Here is a 14,833-nt window from a genome sequence, read left to right on the forward strand (position 1 = left end):
TTTTAAAGGAGGTGAACTTCAGGTGCCCCCTGTCTTCTCCTTTGAAATGCTTGGACTGCGAGGGTCAAAAAGCATCCCATTTTACAGAAAGAGAGAAAGACTTACAAGATCCAAATATCTGCTACAGGCAGTGTCAAGAAGCTGCAGAAAACTACCACGGCCCTGTTGTATTAAATTTAGTTGAAATGTTTCTTGCCCCACAGGTTTGCAAGTAAGGCAGTACGTGGACCTGGGTTTAGATGATGCACTGTGTTCAACATTCAGAAGCATTTCAACCCCTTTTATCCCCGACCAAAGTCAAAACATGAATACAGATTTCAAAGAGGCATATCTTGTGCAAAATTGCTATTTGTAAATAGAGGCTCGCTGATTCAGTGAGTAGGATTCTCATTCCAAATTAGAGATCCAGGTGCTTATACAGCAAAGCTCCATGAGCCCATAAGTAGGAGTGATCAGACTTGTTGACAGCTGTTGTGAAGAACCCTGAAAGAACAGCTGAATGCAGACCTCTGGCTTCTGATGTTAGCTTCTTCAATGCCAAGGCAAATAACAGCTTGGCAGTTCCATTCAGAAAGCCTTTGCTGCATAGAGTGATATTAGCTTGACTGAACAATGAATTGCTTTTTATTATAATTTATCTTTTGCATTATTTAAAGCGTATTTGAGATGCACTTTCGTGTCAGTTTCTAGATTCATTGTCCTCTGATTTCAGAAGGTGTCAAGAGACCTCTTAGGCCACCTCTTTCAGCCAGCTGCTTCCCCTGCAAATGGTTAAGGTTACTTAAAGTGTATAGGATGCAACTTTTTCAGATTCTAGCTGGAAATTTTCTTTGCTTTGATAAAATGGTCATGTTTACTTACAAAGTCAGTGATGGGGAATAGAGCCATGATTTCTGCATGCTACCTTTCTGTGTGCAAACATATTTGAAACGCATTCCGATAATGATACTGATGTTACAGGCATTAGTAAGAATGCATCTGGGAATAATATTCTTGTTACTGATTTGGATGTATTGTTCTTCTGGCAAAGTGATGCAAATACAGATCTGGTCGTATTAAGTTTGAAGTGCCCTAATTAAAATGTCTGTACCAGTTGTATTAGACTTTGTGTATATGAAAGAGATACATATTTCTGTTTTTAATCATAAATATTACTGATTAAAGTATTTTTTTCCAGTAACCCCTACTGTTAATGGTCAAGTTGAATGTTACCTGCCTTCTTGTTTTCTTAGGATGTCTTAAATTAATACTTCAACTTTTGCTCAGCTTTCGCTTGTCTGTCATCCTTTGGGCATTCTTTTGGTAGTTTGACCTTCCTGTATACTTCTTTGAAGAACTCTTAAATCCCAAGTGATGTTTCCTCATATAGTAGTTTCTACAGGCTGCTATTTGGCTGTGTCAGCCTGTGCAGGCAGTCAGGCTTCTTCCAAAGGTGGCTGCCCATCTTCCTACTTCCCCCTGCCCTCCCTCCCTGCCCTGCACCTTCCCTCTGGCAGAGAGAAGTGTGTGTCTGCAACTATTCAAAAGTATTGCCTGTATAGTAAACTGATGGGTTTTTACATTTGTACTTATGTTAAGAACTCTGTAGTTCTTCCTTAAATACTTTGCTTTTATGTGTCTTACCTCTACTGTGATGTTTTCATTTGGACGTTGGTAAAGACTTGCTTCTGTTCAGAACTAATTATAGCAACTCTTCGGGTCATACAAGCTATTAATGTAAAATACTAGCAGAAAGGGGAAAAGCTGCATCTAAGTTAGAGTCTTGTGAAGTAGATCTGGATTGCCAAACTGTGCAGATAAATGTCCACAACCAACTGGAAATCTGTTGAATCTCATCACTGGTTGGAAGTGGTGCAGCTCGTAGTGGAGTTGGCTTTGCTATAGTGAACTTCAGCGGTGGTGTATTTGCTTAATGTGCTCCCAGTCCTCTTTGTCCTCCTGTTTCCTGTAACCGCAACAGTACTCACTGTTAATCAGCCTCTTGAGGATATCACTGGCACAAACATTTCAGGGGTATTTGGTACTCTCTGAAAGGGCCTGAAAGTTGCTGCTTTCTCTTCAGCTGTTGGCTCCTCGTCTGGAGAATTTAGCTTAATGAAAGTTATCCATGAGGGAGATGAAACAAAGGCAGGCTAACATGAAACATGAGTCTTCTAAAAGATTTTTCACAAAGAGATCTCAAACCAAGAATAGGAAGTGGAAACAGTGAAGACTGGAGGAGATAAGGTCTTGGGGAAATAATGTTAAACTGTGTTAGACACAATTCTTGTTGGTAGGTCAGATGGACACGTGAACAAGCAGTACTTTCACGTATGGCCTCGGGTATCTCGTATTCCGCTGCTTTGCCTTTTGGGAGTCATCCCTCCCTGCCGCTTTAAAGATCACTCTTGCAAGAGGCTGGCTATTGCTATGTCTGTTTACTATGCCTTCTGCTTTGCTGGCTTATTCATAGACAGATCTTATCTCCCTAGCAGCATATTTGGAAGAGCTTGGCCAACAGGCTATCTTAATGTTTGTCTGAGATAGGAGGGTGTCTGTAAACCATTTTCAGAGATGTAGAATGGAAGCACAGAGAAAAACAGCTCTTGCGAGGAGTCTGGCAAAGCAAGGAGCGAAAGGCATATCTCATGCGTTTCAGTATCGCAGCAGCAAAAACTGTTAAGCTCTAACTAGAACATTATAGCTTCTTTAACTTATTACGTCTTCAAACTTTCTGCTTCATAATACCTGTAGTTTAATAACTTTTCGATATGATTTTTGTACCAGATTATCTCAAAGTTAAGATTGTATTACTAAGATCACTAATTAACAGTAGTGTTGGATGTAATGATGACAATCCTCTTTATGCCATTTCCCAGATGTAGTGGCACCGCAGGGAAGCACCAAGCTGCTAGCCATCAAGGCACCAGCTGAATTTCCTAAAATGTTGTCTTCTAGCTCTCTCCGGGTATCTGCAAACAAAGGTGAGAGCAGATCTAGTCCTAACCTTGAGGAAACTTCAGAACGTTCTGTTGAAGACATGAGAGTGTTCATGTCAAAAAAAACTGTGGTCGCATTTCCTCAGCGAGTAGTTGTTTCTTCCCTTGGAGAGGAAAACCTCACTACACCTGCATCAGAAGGAGACTTGAGGAAAGAGTTAGTTGAGGAAGAAACTTCGTCTTCATCCAGCTCAGATTCTAGTTCAGATTCTGAGGAAGAAAATGAGGATGATGGTTCAGAAGTTGCCATTAAAACCAAGGTTGAGTTTCCTAGACGAGATTCCATCTTTTCTGAGAACATAGCGGTAAAGGCATCAATATTAGCAAAAGAGAACATACCTCAGAAATCCCACAAAGAATATGTAACTAAGAAGAAGCCCCACAAAACAGAAACCAGTGTATCTCCTATCAAGCAGGTAGCATCTGCTAAAACGTCAGTCAGCCATGAAACATCAAAGTCGAAAGCGAGAGACCCCAAAGTGAAATCGGCTCGTAAGGCAGCAGATCAGCCGAAGCTGGTCTTAGAACCACACGTGGGTGAAAGCCAAGACCTGTCTGGTGGTGCTTGTAAATCTGATTATTTAGAGGAAAAGGCCATTGGAACCCAAGTAGCAGCTATTCGGCTGAAAGCTTCGTCAGTGACTCGGAAAGATAAAAAGCAAAAACTGGTATCCAGAGGAGAAAAAATGGTGAAGGAGGCACAGGAGTCGGAGGCAGAAGTAGGAACTTCTTCTAAGCCCGAGGAGACTTCTGAAAGCACAGTGTTGGCGATGGGTGCTGCAGCAAAGGAGGAGGCCATCCAGGAAGCAGGAGTCCAGGCTGGAGGAAGAAGCTCAACAGAGGGTACAACTTTAAATTATTTGAACTGTGTTGATTCATCTGGGTTAGGGTTTAACTTTTTTTAAAGCTTTTCCAAATCTTCTCTGTTCATGGTTCTCTGATCTTTATACTGATGGTAACTGTGTAGCAGTGACTTTCTGGAAGATAAATTCTTGCTCTTTGCTAATTGGTATAAGCGCTCAGTAATACTTAGTTTTCAGTTATGCCGTGAAAGGAAACGATCTTCATTTCATTGTATTTATAGTTTCATAAACCAGTTACTTATAAAATGAAAACAAGATTGTTTCCACTGTGAGCAAAATCATGGGGTTTATATGACAAAACTTGTTTTCCCTCTTCTCAGAAGGATTTGATAGCTGCCTTTCACTCGGGCCAAATTTGATGCCATCTGATCTTTGCTTAAAACCTGCTGTCTGTCTTGGTTTTTTAATCTTGCAGTGTTTCAGATTTCAGTAAACTTCAAGAAATCATAGTATAATGCCAGGAACAGGTATTGATTCTGAGATTGGTAGGTTGTGAGTGAGTAGTGTAGAGGTAGCACAGAGTTGACCTTATAACCCAGTTTTTGTAGTGATCCGTGGAGGCGATGGTGACATGTTTTAGGAAAGAGCATTGTGCATCATGTACTCGTATCCCTAGCTATACTTTCCTGTTCAACCTACCCTTCTTATTTACTACCAGTCCTGTTAACTTACCTACTGATCTCATTCTGTCTATTTCAATAGCAAATGCCCCTCTGTCCTCGTCTGTGGTGGCTTCCCATTCTTGCCTTTCAGCTGAGGCAGCATACCGTTCTTAGGTTCCCCCCACTTCTGGTTGCTGCTTTGAATGAAAGAATTTGCCTACTTGGAAGGAAAAGCAGCATGATTGTAAAGCTGCTTGGATATCACCCTTGAAGTGATACCCCTCTGGAAAAGGCCCTGGGGGTCCAGGTGGGCAGCCAGCCCGCATGAGCCAGCAATGTGCCCTTGCAGCCAAGATACCAGTGGTGACCTGGGCTGCATTAGGAGTGTTGCGAGCAGGCGGAGGGAGGTGATTCTGCCCTGGTGAGATGCATCTGGAGTGCTGTGCCCGGTTCTGGGCTCCCCAGTGTAAGAGAGGTGTGGAGCTACGGGAGAGGGTCCAGCAAAGTCCCATTAAGATGAAGAAGAGACTGGAGAGTGTCTCCTGTGCAGGAAGACAGAGAGCTGGGACTGTTCAGCCTGGAGAAGAGAAGGGTTGGGGGAAATCATCAATGTATGAGGTATCAATACCTGAAGGGAGAATGCAAAGATGACAGAGCTGAGACTCTCTTCTGTGGTACTCAGTGACAGGACAAGAGGCAGCAGGTGCAAACTGAAATGCAGGGTGTTGCCTGAACATCAAGAAACATGCTTTTTATTGGGGTTTTGGGGGTTTTGTTGGTTGTTTTTTTAACTGTGAGGGTGACCAAGCACTGACACAGGTTGCCCAGCAAGGTGGTGGAGTCTTCCTCCTTGAAAACACTCAGAAGCTGTCTGGCTGTGGTCCTGGGCAGCTGGCTCTAGGTCTAGGTGACCCTGCTTGAGCATTTGGGCTTGGACCAGCTGACCTTCAGAAGTGTCTTCCAACCTCAGCCATTCTGTGAAATGTCTAATAACCAGGTTAAGTGACAAATAATTGCTTTTCTGTATTGGTTTCCAGGATACAGTGCTGAGTAAAAGACCTGCCTTCTGTTTCAAGGGGTTAGTTGGATCATAATTTGATCTAAAAGTTGGAAACTAAGCTTACCTTCTTCCCTGACTGCAACTTAGATGGTAAAATGCAGCACTGTTTGCAAGTGACATTTTCATTTGCTTGTTCCTTCTTGCAGTCAGCAGCAGAAACTTACTTTAAAAAAAAAGGGAAAAAAAGGAAAAGCTATTTGTGTTTTTCTACAGATGATGCTTTTCTCCCCATTCATCCACAGTGGAGTTCTAGATGCTCAAGCATTTTTTCTTTTTCCACACTGAAGCTGATACGAAGACCCAAAAAATCAGTTCAGTTAACCTCAAGTATGAGAGGGCCTTAAAACATGCTAGTGATTCAAGGTGAAGAGATTACAACACATCAAAGGTCTATGAAACGGCCTCCTCTACTCTGACGCTGTAAATCCAGAGTAAGGTTAAGCCCATGTGACAGGCTTTCCCTGCAGATCTGTGTCGAAGGGGCAGAGTGCCACTGTGCCTCAAACCCACCCTCCTCGTAACCACACCAGCAAAACCCTTTTGGGTAGGACCTGGCTTTGCTGAAAACATCCCTTCAGCTGTCGAGCTGCTCTTGCTCTGTGGAGGCGGTAAGGCTGCGACAGCAGGGTGGTTTCTGTTGGGTACGTGCTAGAGGACGCTGTTGCAGTGGCTGTAGGAGAGGCGGGGGCTAGTTCGGGCAAGTTCTCACGGCTTTACTGCTGGTGTAACGTCTTTGGGTGCTAGAGGGTGGCAGAGAGTCAAACCCAGCTACACCATGTTCAACAGCATTACTGGTATCTCCAGGTGCGTCTTATTTTCTCTTCCTTTTGAGGCCCTGAGAACAGCTACTGCTTTTCCATGTTTAATGTTCACAGTTAATGATACCTTCTGTAATCCGTGCTTCCTGTTCTTGTGTTCATCTGGGAACTGCAGCAGGCACGCTGAAGATGTGAAAGCAGTTTTCCCCATTACAAACCTGGATGTTAGGGTGATGTCATCCACTTCGTAGAGCAGGCACACTAAGCAGTCAGCAAAAACTGCTGACTTTAACTGCTGAGTGAGTAGCAATATAGTAGCATGGTAACTCAAATATACCTCTGATTCATTTCAGAATAACATCCTGTGAAATGCTGGCTCTTTAGGAGAGAAAGCATAGATGAAGACTGAAGTATGGGGAGGATGAACTTGGGGATAAATTTTTCCTTTGAGAAGCCAAGTACAGTGTATTTGGGCAGGAAAAATTAGATTCCATCTGCTTTTCTTCCTGAGCATCTGCCTCTTAATTTGGAACAACTGTGTCTTGCAGGTTGCACGTACATTTGCCTACACTTGCATGTTCTTGGGGCTGTTTGCAGCCGAGACCATGTCATCTGGCTTTTGTATCTGTGGTGTTGTCTCCTGTGACTGTCCCAGTCGGAACCGAGCAGTAGGTCCAGGGGTATTTCCTTTCATAGACTGTGTGTGTTACTTTGCTGAAACCCTGGCTTAGTACATTGCTTTTTATAAGCAGGTCTTTCTAAACGTTATGGGTGCATGCATCTCTTAAACTGATAGCGCTGCAATAATTATGTCGTAACTAAAGGTAAATTCTGGTGTTCAGTTGCTTGAGTTCTTGTATTTTTATTGTAGATGGCTGTAGTACAACAAGCAGCTTAATTCGGTCTAACCTAAACCACTACACACAAATTTATATGACAGAGATTTTCCCTAGATTATGCTTATGTCTTTCCTATTGTTAAAACTCTGGGTGTATGGGAATAAATTAATACTGGGAGTAAAGTTTTATTTCTCGCAATTTCCTTGGTTGTAAAATCAGCCTGTAACAGGAACCTTTTATGTAAATGGTACTGCCTAAATTTGCATAATATTCTAAAAGTGTGAGAATTAGTGTTGGCTTTAATGCAAAGTAAGGAGTGCTGAGTAACTGTATTAGGCTATTGTTGTAGGAAGAAGAGCTGATACAAAGCCTAGAAGATTATATATTATATAAGAACGGAAACTTACATCAGAGGCTCTTGATATATTACTGTTTGGTTGGAAATTAAACTGTGGAGATCTCAATAATTCCATCACTTCTCCCCATGGAAAAAATTCAATCTGTAAATAGTTTTAATAGCCGTATCTCGTGGTCTGACATGGTGATACATCATTTGTACTGCTTCTTTGCCTCCCCTGCCTTGCTAAGAATGTCACCTGCTGTTCTGACTGGGGTGAAAACCAAGGCAACTAAGAAAAAGCCAGGAAATGCAGACATAATGTCTTCAAAATACAGATTAAATGTTCTGCCCTGTCCACCCCCAGCATTAGGCAGTAGTTTGGATTTTAAAACCTGTGCTGTATTAGATGACCTGTACTGATTCCTGTTCCCCTACTGCATACTGATGTGCTGCTTCAGGACCAGACAAGGTAGCAGCAGAACTTAGTGAACTTACCCTTTTCTTACAGATGCTGCCTTTTTTTTTTTTTTTTTTTCTTTAATGTTGACTGGAGAGGGATCTGACAGTATATGAAGGCTGGCTCAGTAATGAAGAATATTGCCCTCTGGGGTAGCATCCTTGTAGTCATCAGTTACTGTTTGTTTTCACAGAGACCACAGCAGCTGCCGAGCCTGCTCCAGAAGAATTTGATAATTCTACCTACAAGAACCTTCAGCATCACGAATACAACACTTACACCTTCTTTGATTCTGTTGCGACTCTCTCAAAATTCAGGCAGCCTCAGCCATCTTCTGGCAGACCATCACCAAGGCACTGAAAGAACTGCATTTCAAACAAATGCCCAGGCAGAATGATAAATCGTTCTGTTTAGCACTGTTGCTTCATCTGTATTACAAATCAGATAATAAACAAATGCGTGATAACTTGTGCTTGTGCTTTTGAACAGATCTCCTTGGTTCCTGGAGTCCTTTGCTTCTTGGCTTTTATGAATGAGCTGCAAATGAATCATCACTGAATAAAAATAGCTTTTCTACCTCTCGGTATACATTATTTGGTGATAGTGTAAAAAAAGATCCTGACTTTCAGTGTCCTCAAACTTTTGTAAGTGACCATTCTTGCAGCACGGTGTCAGAGGATGTCTTGGCCTTCGTGCACGCGCCCGCTCAGCGCGTGCCGTGGTTTTAATAGCTACTGTTAACCGCTAATGCAGCGGGCGGCTCTCCTTGCACGCAGATGCGTTCCCAGCTCTGAAGAGGTTATGTTTACTCGGGATTTGAACTTCAAAATCATTAGCTGGAAGCAGCCGAAGAAGTATGTCTCCCGTGGCAAGAGTGCGTGTCTTGCATTAGTAGAGGAATGCACATTTATGTCATGTGACTGAAACATCTCGCAACCTCTGCTGTTGTAAAGGGAGCACATACAACCTCATTTAATCTTCTTTTGGGGGTTCTCGCATCCAAGTTCTGCGGTAATTGAAACAATCCAAAAATGTAAGAAACCCTCAGTGGGCAGATCCTGATGAACTACACTACATTGATTACACTTTGAGAAATAATGTATTTCTGTGGGTAGCATCACTTGAATGTTATTTTTAAATGAAAATAGCATTATGGTAAAACCAGCTCCTGGTACTGATTGTTCAGTGGGACTGTGTTTCAATTCTACTTTCTTCTTTTTTTCTCCCCCACAGTAAAAGTTAAGATTGCTGATTGCTGTCCAGCTTCACTCTTGGCTCTGGAGAAAATGTGAGACATGGGGCACTTCTCAATATACGTTATCAGCAGTTACAGTTGGTCTCAGTAAATTTTGTGTTTCCATCCTATTAGTAACAGTCGTCTGCCCTCTGGGAGAACTGCCTTGATGACCACCAGCTGTTGTGGGTTCAGTTCCATTTTGGCCTCTTGTTCATTTTAGGTTTTTTTGGAGTTAATTGGTCTTTGAGCAGTTAACTTGCAATAGCTCCAGCGTTTTCCATCACCTGTCTGTATTCTTTCAAGCAACAGAATATGCAAGATCAAAGGGAAAACAGAGTCAGCTTTAGGAGTCTATCTGGGTATTGGATGTAAATCCCTGGGTGCAATTAGTAGAACAGATATTTTATACTGTAACTTGGCAAAAATGTGGTAAGAGGGATCAAGAGGCCTACATCAATCTGCTGTGTAGAATTTTAAGTCAGAAACCTGGCAAGCAATTTTATTGTCCTGTAAAAACTAAAAAAGCGTATTACTGGCTCTTAACTATGAAATTTAAAAATCAGCAAATGTATAAATCCATGTCCTTAGGAATCAAGAGCAGAAAGTCACTTTGAGACACCAGCGGTACCATGTATGCTGTACTTGTAAAAGAGAGATGTTTGCTGTTAACATTAAAAACATGAAATAACAAGGAAAAGGGTCTTCCCTTGTTACGGGCCCACCGGAGGGCCCCAGTAAATCTGCTGTGTTTTGTTATTAACTGAGGCTCTGCGTGGTAACCTGAACTCGGTAAATCTGTGCCGGTGCTGAGCTGCGTTCCCAGCTATTTGTTGTGTGATTACAGGAGGAGGCTGCACATCGCTGCGTAGAATCTAAATGGCGAAAGTTAAATGTAGTCCATTAACGTGCCTATGTATTTACTAACTCTACCCGCAGTAGCTGTGACTGTTAGCTGTTTGGAGTCAGACTGGCTCACCTAGTGCCCTTTATATTTTGAAGGAGGGTTGGTGTTACAAACGCTGACTTAATCAGCTAAGGAGGAGAGGGTTGAAACACAAATGTGTCTCGCTTTTGGTCAACTCCTACGCTCTCATTTCTGCATTTCTAGCTAAGGAGATTCTAATCTGTATTTGGGCTAGGCATTTTGCTACCCTTCTTTCACGATTACAGCAGAAATTAATGGTGAATGCCCTTCCTATCTGTGTAATCCTGTCTCAGTGTCTTCCGGTGATCTTTTCTGCACCTCTAAAATCAAGCTGGAATGAAGCAGCGACGTAACTTTTCTGGCACATGCGGCATGTCTCTCGCATTTGTTCTGTGCCGTAAACTGTTCTGCCCCGGGAAGGGCAGATAATGCGAGGAAGGGCACTAAGACTTTTTCCCACTGTTGTGTTTTCCTGAGCTTCAATGAAAAAGGCTTCATTTTTTTTCTTTGTACTTAGCTATTATCAGATGTTATTGTGTTTGAGTCATATGCTAGCATTTAAATTTCAGGCAGGATGTGATAACAATATGCTCAAATTCTATAATGTACTAACTTGGTTTGCTGTGCTGTGTTAGGCACTTGTCAGATACAGTTTTAAAGAATGTATAATCCAGGATATTAACATAATACCTGGAAAACCTCAAATGTGAAAGAATTAGCTTAGTTTTTGTGAAAAGCAGCTCTTCAGAAAGAGCATAAACTTCAGAAATGGGGTTTTCAATGTAAATAGTGTGTTACTGTGGGAGTACATGACAGTCTGGGAAGTGGAATTCACTACTCATTAAAAAGACGAAGCAACTTTTTGTCAAAGGGAGTGGATTTCAAATTTCAGGTCCTTTGCATTTTTAATTTTTTTTTTTTAGTGTAGGAAACTGCTCATCAAAATTGCTTTTCAGAACTTCTTCCAGTGTGGTCCTTCAGAAGTAATTTAGGAGCCCAGAAGGTTCTGGACAGCAGTCGAAAACTCGCTAATCCAAGATCCAGAAGTAGCAACACGAGCAGAGTTTGTAGTGGTCACTTCAGTTATTACAACATTAAGATTTTTTTTGGTCCTTCTGGTACTTCCTTTGGCACCCCGTCATGATACGCACTGCGATCCGTAGGGCTACCTTCCAGGTTTATTTTTAATTTGGGAAATAAGACTTTTGACTCTGTGCACTTAACAGATCTTCCACAGTATGTCCCTGGCTTTCAAGAATCACAGCACATTCAGTGCATCTCGCTGGTTTCCTGTAAAGTTATAAGCCATAAAAACCTGCCCTGAGTCTTTTCTCCCACCACAAGAGATGCCGTCATCTAAGCTACTTGTACAGTTATGTTGAGTCTGCTCTTCACATAACGCAGGAGTGGTGAGAAGTTCTAAGGCTGCCTCAGGATGACGTGCAGTTCTTCCTTCGGCTACTCACTGTAATGAGAACGTGAGCTGAGAACAGTCAGAATCCCACAGGTCATAAAGTGCTCTGGTGAGACTTTGTGACCTCGTGTCGTTTGGGGGGGAAGAGTAGGAGAAGCTGGTGAGAGCAGCTGCTTGTCTGTTCCAAACTCCTGGGGGTTCCGATCAGTGACCATTGTGCAGTGAGTGAGTGGAAAGCGTGCTCACAGCACCCTGTAGCATCACATTAGCATCATGGAAATTGAGGTTGGAAGGGAAGCCTTGAGGTGATCCGTCCTCTGCTCTGTAGCACGTGCTATCAGATCAGGTTGGCCTGGACCTTGCTCAGTTGAGTTTTGAGTATCTTCAAGGGTGGAGATCCTACAGTCTCTCTGGTCACCTCCTCCAGCATCTGAACACCCTAATGATTTAAAAAAACAAACTAACAACCCAGCAAGAAAAATCTTTACTTGTTATCTAACTGGAATTTTTGGTTTTCTGACACTGATCCTTGCTACTTGCCTCTGACAAGCCTGGCTTTTCAGGGAAAAACTGCCTCCAAGGAGGCAGTTGAAGGTAGTAATAAGGTCCCCTTTATTCTCTTCTTCAGACCAGACAACCTCTGTTCTTCAGGTTCGTCTTGTGCAATGCGCTCCAGGCCTGTTGGCATCTCCGCATGGTCACAGTGCACCCTTGGCTCATCCCACTGTTCTGTGCCAATGCAGGCCGCCTGAGCAGGCTCTGTCTTCCTGCCCATAGCTTGTCCTTCAAGGCGTAACATGCTAGAAGGGGGCCTGTGTTAGTTTTCCTAAATTTTAGTGTAGAATCCTCCGTAGCGAATAGGAAGGGACGTGGGAGATGCCCGTTCCCCAAGATGCTACGCAGTGACAGTAGGGCAGGGTAGGTTCAGGTCCCCACTGTGTCCTGCTGTAAAAGAAACAAAACAACCTTGGAATCATTCTTGGCGCAAGTATTTGCTGTCTGCCTGTGATTTACGCCCTCCTATGCTATTCTGTATTGTGTACTGTTGTTTCCATACGGAGTTAGACAAAGGAGCTAACACAATAAGGGTAACGTAGGCACTTCAGTACAGGCCCTGTGAACGCTGGAGCGATTGACTATACAACCATGACGTTCTTGTATTGTGGCTTTGTTGGTTGATATGTTTGAATTTTATCCTTTGACAGAAACTCCTCTAAACTCTGGATGATTTTTAATTAAACTCTTAGGACACTGAACAAAATACCCCATCAGGTTTTCCAATCTTCCTTCTCCTCTCATGTGGTTCTATTTCATGAAATTACAAATAATTATTTATCTTCCCTATGATTCTATGGCTTTGGTGCCTAGTGTTCATCTCAGGATGATATCACTCCAAATACAATCTGCAGCTATTTTTAAGCTCCCCCCACCCCCTTTTTTTTTTGCCTACACATATTCAATTACATTTGGAAATTCATACCCACCTCTGAAAGTCTTGGGGTATGTGGCAGTTTTGGGATAGAAAAGACTGTTAATGCGCAGTTAAGGACATGAGTTTAAGTATGTGTGTTTATGATAACAAAGTATGCCACAAACTTTGGGTCAGTGTATGGGGTGAGCAGGTCAGCTCCCAAAACTGCTGTGGTCTCAATATTAACTGCAAAACAGATTAACAGGGACATGGTTCGGTAAATTAGCCTCACGGAGTACAGCCTATATGCATGTTAACTCCTAATACTCACAGATCCCGTGCCATGTATCTGGGTTAAAATTAATGCCTGAAATTCTTAGCAGCAGTCGTCTTTGACTCTCCAGTCCGACATGCGCTTCAAATGGCAGTATGCTTTCCAGTCTGTGCTGTATCAGACAGACAGTTTCTAAAGCAGTTAATATCTGGTGATGTTTAAAAGGAGCTAATTAAGATTAATTTAGCCTTTTTAATTGGTGGAATTTTTTATTTGTTTTCTGTTTCTGTCTTAGCTCTCCTCATGGTCATGAGGTGCTCTTGGTATTCTGTCTGGCTGTTGGCGCACTGGAGATACACTCGGTTTCTAAAATCTGTGGCAGCATCTATCTAGCACCAGAGAGGGAACATGCAAGTCACAACACACTCTGTACTCAGCAAATTAATGTCTTCTGTCAAAGAAGGGGGCGGTACATTTTCCTGGAGACATGGAAAGGGACTTGAAAGAACTACCCCTTCACACTTTCATTTCTCATTTTCATGCACTCCTTTTCCATAAAGCATCTCCAGTGTAGTTTAAAATCATGCCAGACTGGGCCATTCTAAACTACACTGATGTTTCCCAAACTCTCCTGGGGTATCCCTAAAAGTGACCTATATTCTATTGTTTGAGGACTGGGAGAAATGTCAGAGAAGCTGGAAAGAAATTCAGAATACGGAAAACAGAAGGGTAATGTAGGAGCTGAGAGTCCTTATGGCTCAGGTACTAGACTGGCTCTGGATTCACTTGTGAGACCCCTGTCTGCCTGTGTAACCTTTGGCAAGTTGCATCATTTCTTGGGTTCTCGCCCTCACTTCATAGATGAGGAGTTAGCAGTCCCAACTTTCTCTTTGTGCATCACGTCTGTTTACTGAAAAATTCCCAGCTCAGAATAAAAACTAGTAGAAAATGGGAAAGATTTTTTTTCCTTAATGTCTTCTGTGTCGAGCGTGCCTGTCATTTAGAAACTGGGATCTAGCTGAGGTTCTCCCAGGAGACGCAACGCTTGTTAACGGCATGACAAAAATACACTTGGGATGGTCTGCGCAGAAATGCCAGCAATTTTGAAATTGCATTCAGGCGATGGCAAGGCCGGTTAGATACAAAAAAAGCTTTACAACTGTTCCAAATACTTACTAGTGGAAGACTGTTAACAGACGGGAAAAAATGGGGAGGTGTCCAAAACCAGCAATCCACCCTGGTGAGAAATCCAGCTGCTGGGAAGTGGAATGGTGCTGGAATTCATACCAGATTGTTGTCTCTGGACGCCAGTCAATGGCCTCCATCTTTTATATCACCCTCCCATTAGCCATAAGGGGTCGGTGGTTTTCAACTGCTTTTCTCTTGGCGGCCGGATAAGGAGAAGGAGCTTTTTCTCTCAAGTCCTTGAGGAAAGATGGTTTCAATGCTTTTGTACAGGGGAGGAAGATCACTATCCCACTCCTGAACGGCACCGTTGGGCAGAGAAAAGTCAACTGGTCTACCCTTCCTGCAGCCGCTTAGCTCCTGCTGTATGGCTGTTTACTGCTGGGCCCTCAGCTGCTTATCTCCGTGGTCTTCCTCCCCCCTGAATAACTGTAGGATTTACCTCTCGAATCAATGAGTGCTTTCTTCAACACAGTCTTGGGAAACCAGC

General features: G+C 42.8%; 1 protein-coding gene across 1 annotated transcript; it reads left to right on the plus strand.

Annotated features, from left to right (window-relative positions):
- Positions 1-2,858: 2,858 nt before the first annotated feature.
- Positions 2,859-8,257, plus strand: NDUFV3 (NADH dehydrogenase (ubiquinone) flavoprotein 3, 10kDa; the record flags this gene model as incomplete). The annotated part of the gene is made up of 2 exons (XM_010156052.1): positions 2,859-3,821; positions 8,091-8,257. Coding segments are annotated over 2 exons (1,130 nt in total), but the record flags the coding sequence as incomplete, so codon positions are not given.
- Between the last annotated feature and the right edge of the window lie 6,576 nt (positions 8,258-14,833).

The sequence above is a fragment of the Eurypyga helias genome, unplaced genomic scaffold (assembly GCF_000690775.1).
Source record: "Eurypyga helias isolate BGI_N326 unplaced genomic scaffold, ASM69077v1 scaffold4177, whole genome shotgun sequence".
NCBI lineage: Eukaryota > Metazoa > Chordata > Aves > Eurypygiformes > Eurypygidae > Eurypyga > Eurypyga helias.